Genomic DNA, 19955 nt, shown 5'->3' with positions numbered 1-19955 from the left:
CTTCCAGGACATGACTCAAAGACTTTTAACAAAAGTGATGGCAAACTGTCCCTTTATGAGCCTGGTATTTTTCTAAGAGGGCCATTCAGATCTATAGATGCATGAGGGCGTGTGTGGGGTGGCTGCATGGGTATCTCTGCACATCCACATGCAAACAGCATACATCCTTTCTCCTTTTTCAGCATTTTTTACACTATTGCTTCGGTTGAAGTGGTCTGTCCAACCCACTCAAAGATGTGCCCTTTTCTCCTCCTCCTCTATGCAGCGGTGGCTATGCTGAGAAAAAAAAAAACAAACCTGCTTTAACAACTTCCAGCAAGACCGTTGTCCAGCTCCTCTTATAATATCTGGCTGTTATCTGCATCTTGCTTTTTGAGGGCTGAGTTTTTAGCAGATGTACACTTTGAAATGGGGGGGGGGGGGGGGTAGGCTGAGGGGAAAAAGGATGAATTTATACTTTCTGCTTTAAATTGAGGCCAAAGCAAAGAGAAAAAGAAAAGCCCACCCTTCCCATCAGCCAACCAAACACCACCAGAAGTGTGTCCTGATGAAGTTCTCTTTGTTTTCGAGATTGTACATATATATAAATATATATATATAAAAGCATCTTTACCTGTAGGACCTTTGAAAGTACAAAGGGCACTATGCACTTTCCCATAGGATCCCATGCAGAATAACAAAGATTTGTAGGAACCTTATAGACAGAGCTTGAAGTTTCCAGAGACAGGATCTCGAATTTAGAAACACCTTCTTTCTCTCTGTCTCTCTGCCTCTGTGTCTCTCTTTTTTTCCCTTCCCTGCCCCCCCCCCCCCCCTTGCACCAGCCCACTGCAAAGCTCAATTGTTTCCTTTCAAAGGCAGAGATGGGCTCTGCTTGCCTGCAGAATAGGTCGCCTCTTTGCGGTACAACGTGTTAAAAAAAAAAAAAAAAAAAAAAACGGACAATGCGAAGGAAGGTTTGCCTGGGGAAAAAAAAAAAAAAATAAAGGTTAAAAATGGTCCAACTCCTCCTCTCCCCTTCCAAACCGAGGGCTACCCGGGAAAAGCACAAATGCAACTCTGTTTTTAATCGTTTTCAGAAAGTAGCTAATCGCTATTCAAATGTGTGCAGAGAAGGGTTTGCTAAACTCTTCCTTTTTCTTTTCTTTCTTTTTTTTTCAGAAAAAGTGTTTCCAAGTTATAAAATATACAGTCCAAGTCTGAAGTGTAAGGCTTTCAAATGAAAATCACTGATCTAAATTTACTCCTTTTAGATTTGCTTGAATGTGCTTGATGAGACGCTGGTTTGGTGTTTTACTGCATATGAGAGGATAATTTCTGGACATGTAAATAAAAGCATATTGCATGCGGGGAAAAACGTAATATCTCGTTGTAAATGATGAATCGCCTCGTGCAGAGGCAACCTATTCTTTATTTTAATATAAATAGGACCGAAAAAATATTCATTAATTTCTCTAGTCTCTCTATCTATCTAGCCATCCATCTATCTATCCATCTGCTAAAATAGCGGATATATGCACTATATAGTATGTATATTTGATCACTGTATATCCACATATATATGTGTAGATGTATAAATATCTACACAAATGTGCATTTATATACACTCCTATATAAGTTGATCAGGTATACATGCATATGTAATATGTAGTATACATGTGCCTACATATGCAAGAATATATATAATTTACATATATAAACGCGTCAATTTATATATGTCTGTACATGGAAAAAGTTGTGTGTTCAGAGATATATGTGTGTATATGTGCATGTATATGTACGCCTGTGTATGTGTAACTGCGTATATGTATATATCTTTATATGCCTGCATATAAGTCTAAGTCTATATATGTGTGTATATGTATATATATAGTCACATATATGTCTGTAGATATATGTAACTATGTAACAGATAATGTTTTTTACTATCCGATTGAGGTAGACTTCTGCAGCCTATTGTTTCAGACAACAGATATAAGTTGCGATGGAAGAGGAACGTCGGATTTGGTGTCTGTCCCCCATTTCCAATTATAGATGGATCATTACAGACAGAGAAGTACTGAGAATCCAGACATCTGCTCTTCACATGAATGCACTCACCTCCTAGAGAACAGCCTGCCATCATGCTCTGGAAACTGGTTGAAAATGTCAAGTATGAAGATATCTATGAGGTGAGTATATAATATGCATATGAGTAAGAGAGTATATGTATATTTAAATATACATCTAGTATATAGATACAGGCATGACTATATAATACATATATAGCTCTACATCTACATATAGGCAGATATAGAGATGCATACACCAACACACACAAGTATAGAGATGGGAAACCAAGAGTAAATGCTTAAATGCTTATTTATTTGCATATTTGTATTCAGCATGCCAAGTCCTTAACTTTTTTCTTTTTCTTTTTCTTTTTTTTTTTTTCATGGAAAAGCTGTTTGATGCGATTTAAAACATCAAAGAAATGATCTGGGGGTTGGAATGAGGCAACTTAAAGGCAAGAGTTTGATTGTTTAGACCTCGAATTAAATATAATTCGATTAAATATGGACAAATGTCGAGAGAAAAAAAGCTGAAAATAGAAGAGAAACACATTCTCGTATTCAGGGACTGGATACATTTCTTTCTTTCCTTTCTTTCCTTTATTTTTTTATTTTGCAATTCCAAGCTAAGCTCAACCTGAATTTGGATTTTCTTTTCTTTTTCTTGTTTTCACAATCGGATACGTTTTTTACGACTTTTTATTTCTATATGGCAATAGGTAAGATGTGCATGTATACATCCACTCGCACTAATTAAGCGGCACATACACACATTCTTGCACGTATGTGCGTACACACACCCGAACCGACACATTCAAAGGCAGCTCCGCATAGTCCGCGGAGACGAAAAGTTGTGTGCTTTATCCAGACCTCCTCGTTATTTTCGAGGTCCAAAAGCAGATCGAGAAAGGAGAAACAAAAAAACAGACAAAAAAAAAAAATCACAGCGTAAACACTGCGAAACCTTTCTTAATTTTGCACGGTTTCCTGAGCCGGATCTTTCCCAAACGGGCTCCGCGAATATGCATTTCTTGTAAGTTAACCAGCCTGCTCGATTTGCTCCGAAACGGGGGAAAAAAAAAAAAAAAAAAAAAAAAAAGCGTAAGGAAAGGCGCTCTGCAAAATTATCTTTTCATTTTAATTTTTTTTCTTTTATTTGTAGTTTTTAATTTGGAGCGGTGGGGGGGAGGTATTTGCACGGCGATGGCGAGGAGAGATTTTCAAAAAGGCGCAATTCTCCAGCCCCAGAGCGGGGGCTGAGCCGTGGGGAGGCGGCTGGGTGAGGGCAGGGACCGGGGACCGGGCAGGGACCGGGGACCGGACCGGGGACCGGGCGGGGACCGGACCGGGGACCGGGCAGGGACCGGGAGCGCAGCCCGGGGAAGCGCCGTCGGGGCCGGCGCCGGTGCCACTCTCCCCTCCGGGAGCGCTTTCGCACTTCCAGCGAGAAAACTCCCGGGGAAAAAAAAAAAAGGGGGGAGAAAAAGGCAGAAGGGGAGGGCAGAGCTCCGGCTTTTCACGACCGGAGGGGAAAGGACGGGCTGGAGGGAAGCGAGGAAGGGATCCGCCGGTTGCGGGGGAGCGAAGTCGGCGCTCCCCAAAATCTGCCGTCAGGCTAATTATCAGCCCCCAGCGATATGCAGAATGAGCCCAGCCCGGCGTGTGTGTGCCGCTGAGCCCTGGCTGCTTTTCCCTCGCCATCCCCGGCCATTGTCTGTGCCCGCAGCGGCAGGCGACAAAACATCTCCCCTCCCTGGCCAGCGAGGTCGGGGAATGTCGGGGATTTGGGGTTGGGTTGGGGGTTTTTTTGGTTTGCGTTTGGGTTCTTGGGGTTTTTTCCCCACCCTCCTTTGGAAGGGGATTTGAGTTTTACGGACACTCGTGTTTCTAGATTGCCGTGGGAGAGAGGCAGAGTTGGGAGAGCGGTTGGGTGGGATTCGGCTGCGGGCAGGGTGTACCCTGGCTTGGGGGTGAGCTCCAAGACATTTTGTAACGTGGAGCCTTTAAAAAAAAGAAAAAAAATATTGTTGTTGTTGTTTTTTTTTAAGAGCTGAAGCCCCCTAGATTTATCTCGGAAAAAAAATGTTTCTCTTCTTTCCGATTTATAATTAACACCACGATGGTAGAGGCGTCTCAGCCACTTGAACTGAATCTGTTCCTAAAACAAAAGTGTGTGTGTGTGTGTGTGTGTGTGTGTGCGGGGGGGGGGGGCTGCTGTGGGAAGTGTGAGTCTCTTTAGGAAGGAACGTAAGTTGAACTTTAACAGAAATGGCAGACAGTCCAGTTGAACGGGTTCCTGCAACATCAAAAAGGTTTTATATCGCCCCTGGCTTCGCCTCAAAACTATGAATTTACTATCCTTTAAAATTCACTGCATACATTTTACATTTGGGTGAAAACCGGGAGATGTATGCACATATATATTTTTTTTTTTCATATCGGGTGGGAGGAACAGGATTCAGAAAAAAAGTGGAGCCCAGCTTAGCGCAGATTCAAGTATTTATTCGGCTATTGCGAATAAATACGATCTGTAACACGCACCAGAAGGGCTTAATCTTCGCTGTAAATAGACGTATATTACAGTGACTGCACATTTCTTCTTCCATTTCTTAAAAAAAAAAGGGAAGGATTAGAAAAGCCTCTTTTCCGTCATTATTTGTTTAAAAAAAAAAACACACCAAAAAAAAACCCCAAAACAACTGCAGGAACAAAAGCACCAAAGGCAATCAATTCCTCGTATTAGGAATGTATAATTAAATGTAAAAAAAAAAAAAGGAAATATGTTTTTTCTTCTTCTTCGCCTCTAGCACTGCTTCATCTCACTTCCTTGCTCCAGCTCAGCAGTGTCTACTTTCCTCATCTTCCTCCGCTCGAGTTAATTGAAGTTATGCCTCTTCCTTGCTAAACTTTTTCCCCCCTCTCCCTCTCCCCAAACTCTGCCTCTGCCAGCCCCCCTCGTCTGATTACATCTAGTAATTCTCCACTGAATGAACGTCATTTACAATAGTAGGGGAGCTCTCGAGCTGGCTGCCAGCTTCACGCTCCATTTGGTCCTGCATTCTCCCTTTAAAGTAGTCGTGTAATATTAATAGTCATGAATATCAATTATTATGAGGCGGTGTAGAGAAGGAAAGGGAGGAAGGGGTAGCGGAGCAGTCTGAGCCTAGCCTTGGGTTGAAGAGGATTGTATTTGGGAGCTCAAAGGGAAAAAAAAAAAAAAAAAAAAAGGAAAAAAAAAACAACAGAGAGGGAGGGGTAAATCATATATGTAGATAGAGGTTTCCAGGCTCGGTTTTGGGGGCATTGGTCTTTTTTTTTCTTTTCTTTTTTTTTTTTTTTTTGATGGATAGACTTCGAAATATCTCAAGCTGTTCTCCTGTGTCCAACACGTCCCTTTGCAGATCTCCTTGATATTTTTCCCTCCAATTATTAGTATTATCACCATTATTTTATTTTTAGCTATTACAAGACTTTTTTTATTTCCAGATGTTAGTCCACACCTATTCCGCCATGGTGAGTTTGGATCCATGTTGTACTAGAATTGCATGTTCTCTCTCTCTCTCTCGATCTGTTGTCTCTCTCTCTCCCTCTCTCTCTTTTTAAACGCCTTTGGCTTGGTAATTTAGCACAATAATTGGAGGAGGCTTGCAGCTGCTTCTCCCTTTTTGCATTGTGTGTTCTCGATTTGAGCTAGGGGAGTTTGGGGGGAGAGCAGGGGAAAAAAAAAAACTTTTTTTCCTTTTTTTTTTTTTAACCATGTGTGCCATTGCTTGTGGGGTTTTGAGATACACTTTGTGGAATAGATATTTTTCTTGTTTACTTTTAGCCTCGCAGCTTCAGCGCGATGGAGTTGGACAAAACTCCTCTCCCACCTTTTCTCTGAAGCCTCCACACACTCCCCCTCCCCCCCCACGTCCCCCCACACACCCCAAAGACTTTTCATTACAATTAACCCCCACCCCATTCTCCGGAATATAATACTGGAAAAGGAGACAAAAGACACTGGAAGTTGCTGCAGAAATCATAGCGACTGGATTTGTTCAGTACCGATGTTTCATTTTTAGTTTATTTGATTTTTTTTTCTTTTTAAAGAGGTGGACTCTCTTTATACAAAGAGCCCCCGTGATTTTTATTTTGGGTTTTGTTTTTTTTTTCAAGTCCTTTTTCGCACAACTTCTTACCTCGGAGTCCTCCGAGAAGTGCAACTTTCTTTTTGGTCTTTTCCAGGTGAAGATGGGTTGGTGATTTTGAGTTTCAGGACTTCAGCAGAGGGAATAAACAGATGTTTGGAAACTTTAGGCAGGACAAGGGGGGGGATGTTCGGAAGGATGGGTGGCTTGGGGCTTCTTACTTCTGCATTTTCTTTTTTTTTTTTACCTTTGGTTTTATTTGGGGGGCTGCTGGAGGGGGAATCGTATTACTGGACTGAAGTCGCAGATCACACACGCATATGGAGCACTAGTCCTACATTTTTAATTCTGACATTTAGCATTTCTCCCTCACACTCCCCCCTTCCACCTCCTTGCTAGTTACTGGGAATAGACAGGATCTGGGTGCAAAGCGCTGGAACATTTCTAATCCTTGGCGGGGAAGGGGGCACATCCGAACCCTAGTTTACAGCTGCTGACATTTGTAATCGATTTTATTGTGGGGTGGGTTTGTGCTCCTTTTACTTTTTTTTTTTTTTTTAAAAAAAAGGTCCTCTTTTTTTGTTGTTCTTATTTCATTCCCCTTGTAGGACCGGCATGATGGAGTGCCCAGCCACAGTTCCAGGCTGTCCCAGCTGGGATCCGTCTCGCAGGGACCCTACTCCAGCGCTCCTCCGCTCTCTCACACCCCATCCTCGGATTTCCAGCCGCCTTATTTCCCACCCCCCTACCAGCCTCTTCCTTACCACCAAAGCCAGGACCCTTACTCCCATGTCAATGACCCCTACTCCCTAAACCCCTTGCATCAACCCCAGCAGCACCCCTGGGGACAGAGGCAGAGGCAAGAGGTGGGATCAGAAACGGGGTCACTGCTGCCACAGCCTCGGGCCGCCCTGCCCCAGCTCTCGGGACTGGACCCCAGGCGGGACTACCACTCTGTAAGGAGGCCAGACGTCCTCCTGCACTCAGCTCACCATGGCCTTGACTCCGGCATGGGGGACAGCCTTTCTCTGCATGGCATCGGACACCCAGGGATGGAGGAGGTCCAGGTAAGGCACCGCGTTTCTTTCTCCTGGGCAATGCAGACGCTGCCTTCCAGGTTGGAGCCCCCATCCCTCAGCAATATTCCGGGGGGGGTTACCATCCTTTTTCCGCCTTGGGATTCGAGTTGTGATACTCCCCCTCCCTCGCCTTTTCTCTTCTTTTCTTTTCTTTTTTCTTAAAGAGAAGTTATTTCATCGCTGTCACGCACAGGCTCAGCTTTGTAAACCCTCCCCTACATGGCAAGCCAGCAGAGTGCAGGGGGAAGGCAGACATACTGCTCTAAATATTCCACGTGTTTCAAAAGCTGGCAGAGTTTAAGCCTGGCTTTTCGAATTCCAGTTATTTCCCATGCAATCTCAGCTTCCCCCCTCCCCCCACCCCAAACCAATTTCCTGCAGTTCAGGGATTTTGATGAAACTGTCAAATTACTACATTTTTCAACCGGGAGGGAGGGAAAATATAAACAAAACCCAAACCAGAAGCAATAACCGGTGATCAGCCACTCCCCCCCCCCCCTTTTTTTTTAAGTATAATTGGTAGGGTAGCACTGATTTTAAATAGTTTTATTCCCCCTTTTGGGTAACAAAGGAGTTTCACCGGGCTCAAAGCACAGTATTTCCCAGCCTTCTCCCATCCCACGCGAAACTCATCATCACGTGTTATTTCCTAAAAACAGAAAGGCCCTTAACAGCTTCGGTGCTGGGGTGGTTTGTACCTTGTTGAAGCAGGGGATGGCCAACCGGTGGGGACCCCCGAGCCGGGGGCTGGAGCTTCCCGGGGCCAGGTCCTGCATCAGGCTTTACTAGTCGGGATTTGGGGGTTCCCCTCCATTCCTTTTTTTTTTTTTCCCTCAAATCTATGTATCATATATATGTATATATAATTAGACTTGGGATAAATAAAGATCTGGACTACTGGATGAGATACGGACTTCAAAGTTACAGAAAGGGGGAAAGAAAGGAGGAGAGAGGAGGTTGAGAAGGAACAAAAAAATAGCGCTGAAAAAGAATCCTGCTGAACATTATAGGAATCAGCGGCGGAGAAGAGGGGGGGCCGTATTGCCTTGGCTTGAGGCTTGTCTTAGGGCTTCACTGGAAAATCGCCGAGCTTTGCTGGGGCGAGTTGCTTTAGAAATAGAAAGGATTTTCTGGTTGGATTTGCTCCTGCCTCCGAGCTCAGTGGCCGTCGGGTCGCTGGTTTCTGCGGGTTTCCAAGCTGCTTTTGAGACCTGGGGGCAGCCCCTGACCCCCACGGGCACGATGCTCAGGTCTCGTCTCGCATTCCTGGCTCAGACAAACTGGCTTGCAGGTCAAGGCGAGTTTTACCTCTGTGAATGCAGAAAGGGGATCGCTCTCTTTCTTTCTCTCTACAACCGATAGACGTTAAGTACTGTTTGTGCTTTGATATTTACACTTTCCCCGAAGAAAAGCCTGTAATTGTTTGCTCTTGTGAGAAAGAGAGAGACAGGAGAGGTGAAGGAAAGGGAAAGAGCTAAAAAAGAGAGAAGAAGAAGAAAGATATAAAAGGGAGAAAAGAGTGAAAAGAAAGAGAAAGGAGAAAACGGAGAGAAAGGGGGCGACTGGAGAAGGGAGAGAGAAGAAAGGGGGAGAGAGAAAGAGAGGGGGAGAGGGAGAAAGGGAGAGATAAAGAAAGAAGGAGGGAAAAGGAAAGAAGGAAGAGTCCTGCTCAGCTCAAATAAAGCAGCTCTCCCTCCCTTTTCCAATAAAACAGCCCTTCTGCGGGCAGGGCGCAGCACTCCCGGAAAGTGCGTCCCACCGACGGCTCCGAGCGCAGCGGCGCGTCCCGCCGCCACCCGCGGGCCGGGGCCGGGGCTGGGGCCGGGGCCGGGATGCGATTCGATGGATGGGGATGGGATGGGGATGGGATGGGGATGGGCCGGGGCAGACGAGGCTGTGGGTCAGCAGGGCGGGAGTTCTTTTTTTGGGGTGCTGACGTCGCGGGAAATGGAAGAGGCCTTTTCTTTCTAAAAGTTTGGTCTCAGGCTGGGGGAGGAGGGGAAGAGGGAGAGGAGGGTATCCCAAGGAGAAACACGTGAAGGAGGAAGTGTCCAACTGCAAGTTAACACAGGCGGGAGGGAAAGCAGCCCAGTACTCGCTCCTACCGTTCAGCATTTTCTATTCTTGTCCCCCCATTAGTGACAGATGAAGTTGGGCAGTTTTCCACCCTGATTTTTAATATGGATTTATCCTAGATTCAAGGAATCCGTTCCAGCTACAGAGATTCCTGCTTAGGCAACATATACTTATTATCCACGAACACTAGAGAGACTTGCCAGGAAGGGTCCCAAATATTATTTTTTGTTCCTTTTTTGGTAGTCCAAAAAGTTGAGCCGATATCTAGGTACGTAGTTGGATAAAGATGTGTCTCTTTGCTTTAGCTTATGCATGTCTGATCAAATAAGTGCCGTGAGAATAGGTTGGCCTGACAAGGGAGAGTGAGACAGAGAAAGAGAGTGCGTGACAGAAAGAAACAGTAGTTATTTTATAAACACCAAATCCAGGCCATGTGTGAGCCATTGTCCAGGGGTAGAATTAAGTGATTGTAACACGATAGCGCTCTGTTATTGTAAACAGGACGTATTGTATTGCTATTGCTGCCCTTTTCGAGAGGAATTTTCAATCTGCCATTTACAGCCCTCAGACAGGGAGCAGAGAAGCCAAGACCTACTTATTGAAAACAAATTTGCATCATTTAATAGGGATTCTGAAAAACACCGTTGCCACCCCAGTTGTTTTTGTTTGTGTGTGGAGGGGTGTTTGGTTGTTTGGTTGTTTTTTTTTTTTTTCCCCCGGCTAGGCAAAAGTAGGGGTTTACTAGGAAAAGATAGGATAAAGAAAATAAACAGGGGGAAATCTAGATTCTTTAAAGGAAAACAAAAAGCTCAGTCTTCAGGCGTTTTCCTCAGATATAGCCCTAGCTGTCGAATAAGGTGTATATATATGGTATAAAGGAAGCTCCTTGCTATCAGATTATTGGAGGAGGGGAGGGAGGGGAATCTTCCTCTCCAGATTTTCTAAGTATATTTGGAGACTCATCACCTTTCCCCTCCCTGCTCACACACCTCCACTCCTCCTCCTCCTCCTCCTCACTCACACTGCCGGCCCCTCTCCTATGTGCTAGCTACAGACACGGAAAGTTAAGTTGCACCAAAACACGCAAGTCTCTTATAAAGTAACCCCTGGTATCACTTTTAACTAAAGAAGTCTAGTAATTAAAAGTCTGAGTTGTTTTTCCACGTTTCCGCATGCAGTCCTAATTAAATCTTTACGATCCTCTCTGTGACTATTAACTGCCAGCATGCTGAGCGAATATCCTGTACAAAAACCCAGCAGGAGGGCGTAATTAGATAGAAAATCAGACAGGAGTCTTCTCATTAACTACAACAACTAACCCACGTTGCTGATGGAGCGAGCGGAGTGCACGCACACACATAAAGCGTGTGCACAACCATCGACTCCAGAGATAAGGTGAGATAAGGAGGGGTAAAAAAAAAAAAAAAAAAGAAAAGGAAAGATGGCGTTTCATATTTACCTCCAATTCTGTGCCATCGAGGAGCACCACGATGCACTCCAGCAGGCTGCAGGATTTGCTCATCATCCCTCTTTGGGAGCTGCTCAGGGAAAGGAGGGAAGACTTTGTAATTTTATTTTGTGCCCTTTAGGTATGTAGCCTATTGATTACGAGAGAGAGACACAGCCATGCACAAACACACGACAGAAGGAACCCACCGTGTGTGTGTGTGTGTGTGTGTGCGCGCTCGTTTGAGCCGGGATTCAGGGAAAATGAAAGCAAAGGTCTCATAGAAAATATTGTTCCGTCACATTTTGGGGAGATGTAATTTTCTCCTAAACCGTATTCCATCTTGAACGTCTCTGCTGAGCAGAGAGAGAGCCGGAGATAAGGGCTGGATCCGGATGAGCTCAGCCTCTCGGTGTAGCAAAGATAAAGTTAAAATAATAGGGAAGAAAATAATTGCTTTGCTGTAAAGATGTTTTCCTTACCAGGGAAAAAAATGTGACAACTCCCCAAATATGCAATAACCTGGGAAAAAACCAAACCCTAGACGGTAATGAGAAAAATAAAATAATAAAACCAAGAAACCCACAGGTCCTCCCTTTCTCTGAAACCCAGAATTTACCCTAAAACGGAACCTGTCGTAATCCTGCAATAAATTGCTCTTATGACACCTCTTCTCTTTGGGAGACGATTTTGCTGTGCCGACCGCAGACTCAGCGGTAATTTTTGTTTGTTTGTTTGTTTTTGTGTATCCCACTTTCGTGTTGAGAAATGAAACCCAACATTTACTCTGTCCTCTGTGCCCGTCTTTGTTCTCCTCCCTGCTCAAGAAGTTAATGCCATAATAACAGGTGTGCTCCTAAGCGGGCTGGAAAGAAAGAAGAAAAAAAAAAAAGGAGAAAAAAAAAAAGGGCTTTGAAAATGAGATCGGGAGACTTTTTCTAAGCAATCAATTTAATAGTTCATACTTTTGATAATGGATACTCCTGCTCCCCCCCTCCCCGTCCCCACTGATTCAGGACATGGAAGCAACCTCGGGAGCTGTAAATCTCTTTCTGCTTGTACCCTATACGATGTGGGCGTTGCGCTGCACTCCGAATTGCTCAGGCTTTAATTAAAAGTCCATAATGTAAACTATTATATATAAAAAGTAAATGGCCCTTGAATTATTAAGATGTAGCAGGGTTACACAAACAAACAAAACCAAACCAAACCAAACCAAAAAAAAAAAAAAAAAGGAGGGAGGGGGAGGAAAGGGGAGGGAGAATTTAAGTTGTCCTTAATCGTGTTCATTTATGTCATGCCATAGATCTTGCAGATGTTGCCAAATTGCCAGATTTTCAAAGGAAGAAATATAAAGCTTTATCGAATGCAAAGAAGTCTATGTGATATCTATGTTTTATAAGATAACAAAACCAGTATTGCACCCCATATGCTTCACACCTCTTTTTTTATTAGAAGACTATATAATTTGTAAGAATTTCATTTCCTTGTCGATTTGGGGGAATAATAATAACAATAATAGTAGTAAAAAAAAATCCCTCCTCCCCTAGTGAATTAATATAAATGGAAATAACAGAAACTCCAGTTTGGAATGACATGATTTATGTACGCGATTCTTTAATATCCAGTCAATTTGAATAGTGATGTTTTTATATCCACAGTCAGTTGAAGATGCCAATAACAGCGGTATGAACTTATTGGACCAGTCTGTCATTAAAAAAGGTATGGATTATTCCAACAAGCTAGACAAACTTTTACTGTGTAGCAATATCTTCATGATATATTTTTACTTTGGGGCAATTAATTTATCCGGGAAGCAGGCATACATGGCAGCAAGATGAATAGTTGATTGGATCGGCAGATAGAGCGAAGGGAAAAGGAAAGAGATGTGAAAGGAAAAGTTGATATCCCCCCTCCCCCGTCCTTCAAAGGGTTTAATTACACAAATGCTCTCTCATGGAGCACCCCATGCCCAAATGCAGTTTCCACGCGCCCCCTCCTCTTCCTCCACCCCCCCCCAATAGTCCTCGATGGGGACCCCTTGGCTTTTAATGGGGGAAGGGGGTTGATTCCCTTTGGGGGCTTAAATGCATTTCCCAGGCGAATCAGACGTGAAGGGGAGAGAAAGAAATGCCTATGGAGAGGCAGCCCCGACTTCTTTCCCCCCTTCCTCCAAGAATCCCCCCTTCCCCATGCCCATTTTTTAAATCTTTCTACATATGCGCACATGATTTAGTGTAACTGCAGAATCACCCCATACTGTTAAAGGGAATGTGATATTAACAAATGTTTGCAGTCTCTTGTACAGCTGTAAGCAAAATAATTAACTAATTAAACTAATTAAATGTAATTACAATAACTCATTTTGGGCGTATTGCAGCTGCTTAATTTTTTTACATTTCTCTGACAGTCACTCGAAGATGCTTGGCGATTAGTGTTGTGTTATGCTGATAGACATTAAACAGATCACACACTGCAAATGTAGGAAAAGCTATCTTTAATTATCTAAGGAGTTTCTATTTCTAGATTCAATTTTAAGTACCAGAGATGAGGCTTAGAAATGCTGTCCCTAATGCTTACTATCAACAGCACTTATCTCCAGGACCTTATTATTTGTCAAATGCGCACAAATACTTTAATAGAGATGATCTTCTAGGATGTAAAGCAAAATAACAGGGAGAGTGTTTATTTAAAATGTGTTCAAGGCAGCATGAGGTCCTTCCGTGTATTTATTGTTTTTTAATTCAAATCCTCGTGTACAGTCTCTCTCTCACACACACACACACACACGATCAAGCTCTAGTTATTTGAGGGAGGACAGATGAAAACTTGAAGACCATTTGGCAGCATCATTTATGACCACCGGTTGAAAAGCCGAAGGTGGTTTTGAGAAACAGAAAATTACTTACCTTACAAAAAAAAAAAAAAAAAGTTGTTTCTCCTGGTTTAGTTCAGCTTGAATGTTTAGCAGGTTTTGTGCTCTAGGTCTGTAACCTGATGGCTTCTCGTTGTATTTTTCTCTTTTTTTTTTCTCTCACTTTCCCTCCCCGCTCCTCCCCTCCCCACCCCCACTTGACACCTCATACACGATGTTTCCTCTTGGGTGTATTTGATTAATTGGTGCTTGATTTGTGGTCGAGAGATTCCTTTCTAATGTTGCTCCGTGCTCGCCTTTTGCTTTCGCAATCTGGGTTTTTTTCGCAGAACACTCTTCTCTTGGTCACCCAGTCCAAAATACTCTTTTTTACTCCCTTTTTCCCTCTGTCTGCGTCTCTCCCTCCTTCAGATGGCGAGGACAGCAGAGATATTTAATGTGCATGCTGGGTGCTACAGTTAGATAGCGAATAGCACTAAAATGGGAATGTTAATGGTTCTATGTATTAGGTACAGATTTACGTGTGCTTCTTGTGCATGGGCACTGCAACGGCCCCAGGTCGAGCAGCTGCCGCCTATAGAGACCCAGTCCATATAGGTGGGATTACACGTGTCTGTTTGCAGCCATAGGAAGAGACATTCCCAGTTTATCCACGATGAACAGGATACATATGCACTCTGGAAATTAGGTTACTAAACCCTATCCTGAGATTCGTCTGCAACTGTTTTAAAGTCACTGTAGCAGTATTTTCTTCCTTGGAAGTAATGCTGAGCTCTAAGAAACTTTCCAGCGTAAAGGAATATTGTGAGCTCAGTGTCTTTTTGCGCAGCAAGTTTCCTGGGTGCGGAGGAAGAGAAATGGGTAATAAATAGTAGGTCACGTTTGTGGCAGACAATATTTAATCAGGACGAGAGAAGGAGCAACACAGAGAGGGTTCAGTATCAATTTCGCTTTGTTCCCTGCAGTTTGTAGCTGTGAGGATGTACTTTGAAGTAAGAATAAGTTATTTAAACTCTGCAAGTCATTATTGCAGGCGGATGGCATAGATAGACAGATAGGTATTGACTGATTTTTGTGCAGTGGAGGACTCCCCGTGATACATATTTGCTAGACGAGGGTTGGAGGGGGTCTACTTCACCAAAACCTAGTTTAGTGCGTAAAATGCTTTAATTACATCACAGTGGGAAAAGCATGCTGTGGACTTGAAATCTAAACTTCATTATATCATCCAGACTGTAAGTGTCTGTTTCTTTGTGGTCTTTGAGGCCTGCAGAAGGAATTATCTATCTATGCAAAAGGATTGCCAAAAATATTAAGGAAATTATATAGGGATTCATACACGGCTATCGATTTATCTCGCGTATCGATCCCGCGCAATAGATTACATATACACAGTCTCTTGTTATGTTTGCTATCTGAGCTTACTTGACATTTCTGAAGTAATTTAGTTAAGAGGAAATGAGTTGTTCCCAGTAGAGAGAGCAAACGAGTGGAGTGAAGGTAGCCAGCGTGATAAATGGCTCTTTCATTTGGAGATCTCCAGAGCTCGTTTAAGGCTAATTTTCTGTATTAGCCCCCTTTGAGCTATTAATGCAATAGGCAGGGACCGTGGCCCCTCGTCTCTTAGCTGCCCCATTAGAGCGAGCATTAAGCTACCAAGCCTGAACTCTACTGTGGTGGTGGTGGTGGCGGTGAAATAATGAAAGGTGCTTTTTAAACTCCCCTAATCTAAACTGGCAGAGGGTGGTTAATACGATTTGAAGGGGAATGGTCAATGAACAATCAATAAACTAATAATGGGAAGGATGCGGTACATTAACAGTCTAAAAATCCAACGAGACATTAAAAAATCATCGTTAACTCCTAGTTCCATTAAGATTTGGGTGGTGGCAGTGGGAGGGAGGGAGCCAGATAAATCATCAAGATGATAATAATCACCGAGAGCATTAATACCAGATTTAACTCGGCTTTGAGAGCTTACCGGCTGCACGTTTTGAGGCCTTTCCCTCGATTTCTGCTGAAATGAAGGGAAGGTTTTCCGTGTGTCAGGAAGAAAAGATCGAGTCCCCTTGTCAGCTGCTCATCTGAAATTTGCTTGGCACCCTCTATGGCGAAAGAAGTTGTCCGCCTGCAAAATCTTGCGTGGCCCGAGTCCCAAGTTAATTTTTTGTGACTCTGGGGCACGGTCAGTGACCTTAAAATGATCCTGATGTATTTATTTACTTTCAGCTGTTTCTGACCATCGTCTGCACACATCTGATTTAGCACGAAAGGCCAGTTTAACCCTAACACTTTAATTAATCGTCGTGCAAACACGCTCTATTGTTCACGCTATTTTAAAGGAACACACGAAAGGAGGTGTCTTAACATTATTTTCAACTCCTAATAATACAGCATGAGATTCCTCCCCACCTCTTCTGGAAGTATCCGGATAAATTATTAACTGAAACCCACTTTGGCCCCAGCTTTTCAGGTGCTAGATCTGGGAATCGGAGATGTTGCCTCGCTGCCACTCAGTCTCGTGCTTTTTCCTGGATTACCCATTGAACCTTACGCTCCCCTTTTAATTGAATGCAAAACAATTTCGGGGGAATGAATTTCACTTTGAAATTTAGTCCCGGCTTTCAGGGGAAAGGGACTGCGGTGGAGGAGAGAGGGGCGGGGGGAAGAGGAGGAGACGAGAGGGACAGGAGGGAAGGGGACACGAATACACACTTTCTGTATTTGTTCATTAAAATTAAAATAAGAACCGGGTCTTTTACTGGCCATGGGTAAGACGCTGACCCCGGACTTTCTAGGTTTGGCTACCAAGTCGGGCCAAATCACCAGTTACAAGAAAGTCCTGTTGTTATAACGGACAAAGAACTTTTTACTCCTTTCGGGCCCAGTAGGCAGATAAAAAAAAGATTGGGAAGCAGTTCGATAGTTGATTAGTAATAAGTTTGTCCATGATGTTTGTTAGCAAGCAATATAAGGAACATCTCTGCTGATTGATTGTTTGATTGACTGATCGACTATCATATCATTCAGCAGGGTTATTGCAACGATATCCATAGCTTTGAGCCTTGTTATTCAGCTATTTCCAGGACATAATTCTATTTATTTGTTTATTTTTAGTGTTGCTAAAATGCCCTTTTATTTCCATTTTCTCTTGTACGCCTGCTTTTCTGCGCATTTTCAAGCGTTTGTGGAGAGCAACCCAACAGAGAACCACCACCACAAAAAAAAAAAACCACCAAAAAACCCCTAAGACTTAATGTATGCACAGAAAATTGTAAACATGTAAAGAACTGAAAGCTTCACGCTGAGTTTCGCCATGCTCCATTTCCCCACCATTTCCTGCTGTCGTTTTAAAGCGATCTCACTCATCTAGAGATCCCGTTTGCAGGAACAGTATGCTTATAATTACTAACAAATCAAGCGGCTACTGTTGCTCTCCCGGTTTATTGATAAGCTGAAGAGAAATGGAAGGGGGAGAAATGACAAAGGGGCTGGAAGGAACCACAGGAGGAGAAAGAAAGAGAGAAAGAAAGAAAGAAACGGAGGAAGGAGAGAGAGAGAGAGAAGGCAGAGATTTTGGAAGGGGGAATTATGTATTTGTGAGTGCTCACATTCACACAGCAAATAGAGTTTGGGAGTGAAAGAAAATCGAACAGTTTCTGCTGGGGATAACAAAACCTAAATGGGATAAAGTTAAAGCAGAAGTGGTGGGGACGCTGCATATATACGTGTGTGTTATCCTGCATTATTTCAGCAGTTATGGCAATCCCTAACCAACTGGGAAAGTTGACATCGACTAAAAATATACTCTGCATTACGGTTTACACGCACGCAGGGATTTGGCATATGCAGCTGCACACACGGACGTGTATCTCTCTTCACACGTTATATTATCTCTGGTAATGTCTGGGCTATATCTGAAAAGCTATAGCCATGATAAACATATAGATATGATATAGATAGAGATAATTCATTCCATGGCAAACACTTTTTTGAGGCAGCATTAGGTAATTTACAGAAGATATAGAGCCTAGATAGAATACATCTCTCTGAAGCTATGAAATTGCAATAGATATGCTTACACCGCCTGGTAAGCTTCTAAAATGGGTTTAGAGTTACTAGACTCCAACTGATGGGGATGTTCATACGGTCATTTTCGGGGAGGCAGTGGTAGGAAGAAAAGCTGAGGAGCTCTCAGCATAGCAGGGAAGGGAGCCAGCCTGCTTCCCAAAAGCAATTTGCAAGGAAAAAAAAAATACTGAGCACGTGAAAATCCATATTTCAAAGGTTAACTAATGTAATGAGTGCTCCAAAAGGCCAAAGCGAGTGTGGTGAGGTACATTTAAGCGTTGCACGGGTCCCTCTCTCTTTAGTGAGTTTGGACTAAGATCAGATGTTCGTGGAATTGCTGCCTCTTGTTTAATTTCTCAGTTCACTGGACAGTGACCTGATAAACTGGTCACTAAATATAGCCACTGTAAAGGTGTACTCGAACCACTGAGCCCGTGTGTTTGTCCGAAGAAAAAATGCCAGTCATGAAAATCTGTCTGGTGGCACTGCTTTAATCTCTCTTTTTTCTTTTCTTTTTTTTTTTTTTTTTAAACTTTTTCTTGATGCTTCGTTCGAATGACGTTGCAGAACATCGTGCATGAAATAAGTGATATATCTCTGCATAATGGGGGAGGGAAGAGAGATATATTTTTTTTCTGCCTGCCAGTACTACCTCTGATACCCCAAACGATTCTTCTCCTATAGAATCAATGGCAAAAAAAAGGTCCTATTAATAGCAACGAAAGCAGGAGCGGGCCTCTAACTCTTTTATAACTGTTTCTGTGCCGTTCTCAAACTATTTGAAACCGCCTTTATGAGCTGCATAAAGTGCCTAACTAAAATAATAGAGAAATAGGAATCCATTTCACTTTCTGATTCCCTGAAGTAAAGCCACTCAAAATAATTTGTTTATACTGGAGACTATATACAAGGCATACGAAGCAATATGTATATCTAAAATCGACATGCCTTTTGGTTTTTAGCTGTTATAGAGCTTTTATTGTGGGGGTCTGGTCTGGCAGTAGGAAATGATCTGTAATAAAAACAGTGAAACACGGTTGTGTCTATTCCATACACTGAGGTTATAAAATTGGCAATTGCCCAGTAGTTAGCACTTGGTAATATATTAGGATACCCGATCTTATTGTTTAGCAGCTCCAGACGACTTAAATATCCCCTCAACCCTAATGGTTTGATTCTCCAGATATGTTGCAAATAAACAGGGTTTTTATGACTTAACTGACATGTATTATAACTACCTAAATAGCTGGCATATGTGCATAATAGAACCCTATTATTTGCCGAATTGGTTTTGCAATTGATTGAGTGGAAATGGGAGACTGTGAAGTAGTATCTGCTCGTCGAGGGTGTGTAATCAATTAGTATTCTCCTCTGAAACATGCCCGCTGGACTGCCAGGATTCTACCACCAGCACCCCTCCCGCCCCCAATTTCGGAGTATATTTTCTATAAGGAAACGCGTGTTGCCGCGATTCCGAGAGGAAGCAGCAGTAGCAGCTGTCAGCTCTTATTAACTCCTGCATAAAACATACCTTAAGTACGGTTTGTTATCAATTACTTGCAGAAATGAAACAACTGGGAAAATGCAGCGAGGCTCCCTATAAATTAAAGTGATTGGTTGATTGATTAGAGCACCTGCTGTAAATCATAACACTTACAATTATGAGGGAGCTATTTAAGTTCATTTGTAAACAAAATTCATGTCACGGGGGAATTGCTCTCATTTTTAGTTTAGCCATTTTTTTTTGTTTATTTCGGAGTGTGTCTGGTTGCTATTATAGGAATTTGTGCCTTATAGTCCCCTTGGTTACTCTTAAAATAACCTCACTAGTTTCTCAGAGAAAAGAAATATTCCCTTTTATCGTGGACAGAATGACATGTTTTTATTTTGTGTAGTTTCGCTTTATTGTTCTGTTTTGGTTTTTTTCCCCCATAACTTCCTTTAAATACATGTTACTGTAACGAGATCAGCTTTATTTAGGAGCGGGAGAGTTCCCACTACTTCACGGACAGCACAATATGATCAAGGTAGCGAATGCCATGGCTAGACCAGATTTTTTTTTTTTTTTCCTGGTGTTCATTTTTCTGAAGGAAAAGACTCATTTTATTTCATAAACCAGACTTAATAAAAACACAAAGCAATAACAGAGCTGTCTTCTGGTTGCTGTATCCTCCAGCCTTGATACTTATTTAAGACAGCAACTCTCTTCGTGTAGTGAATTTATTC

General features: G+C 42.8%; 1 protein-coding gene across 3 annotated transcripts in view; it reads left to right on the top strand.

Moving 5' to 3' along the window:
- Nucleotides 1–1022: 1022 nt before the first annotated feature.
- Nucleotides 1023–19955, top strand: part of TFAP2B (transcription factor AP-2 beta) — a 34237-nt gene continuing 15304 nt past the window's right edge. For 2 of the 3 annotated variants that reach the window (XM_069805586.1, XM_069805587.1), the window contains exons 1-4: nucleotides 1024–1206; nucleotides 1943–2171; nucleotides 6790–7248; nucleotides 12445–12505. In XM_069805586.1, the coding sequence (XP_069661687.1) occupies nucleotides 2091–2171; nucleotides 6790–7248; nucleotides 12445–12505 (601 nt within the window). In that variant the 5' untranslated portion in view covers nucleotides 1024–1206; nucleotides 1943–2090. Of the gene's footprint in view, nucleotides 1207–1942; nucleotides 2172–5537; nucleotides 5565–6789; nucleotides 7249–12444; nucleotides 12506–19955 lie in introns of all 3 variants that reach the window. The other variant, XM_069805588.1, reaches the window with a different exon arrangement.

Source organism: Haliaeetus albicilla, chromosome 18 (assembly GCF_947461875.1).
Source record: "Haliaeetus albicilla chromosome 18, bHalAlb1.1, whole genome shotgun sequence".
Taxonomy (NCBI): Eukaryota; Metazoa; Chordata; class Aves; order Accipitriformes; family Accipitridae; genus Haliaeetus; species Haliaeetus albicilla.
Note: the sequence above shows the minus strand (reverse complement) of the source record. Positions and strands in the feature narration are given on the sequence as shown.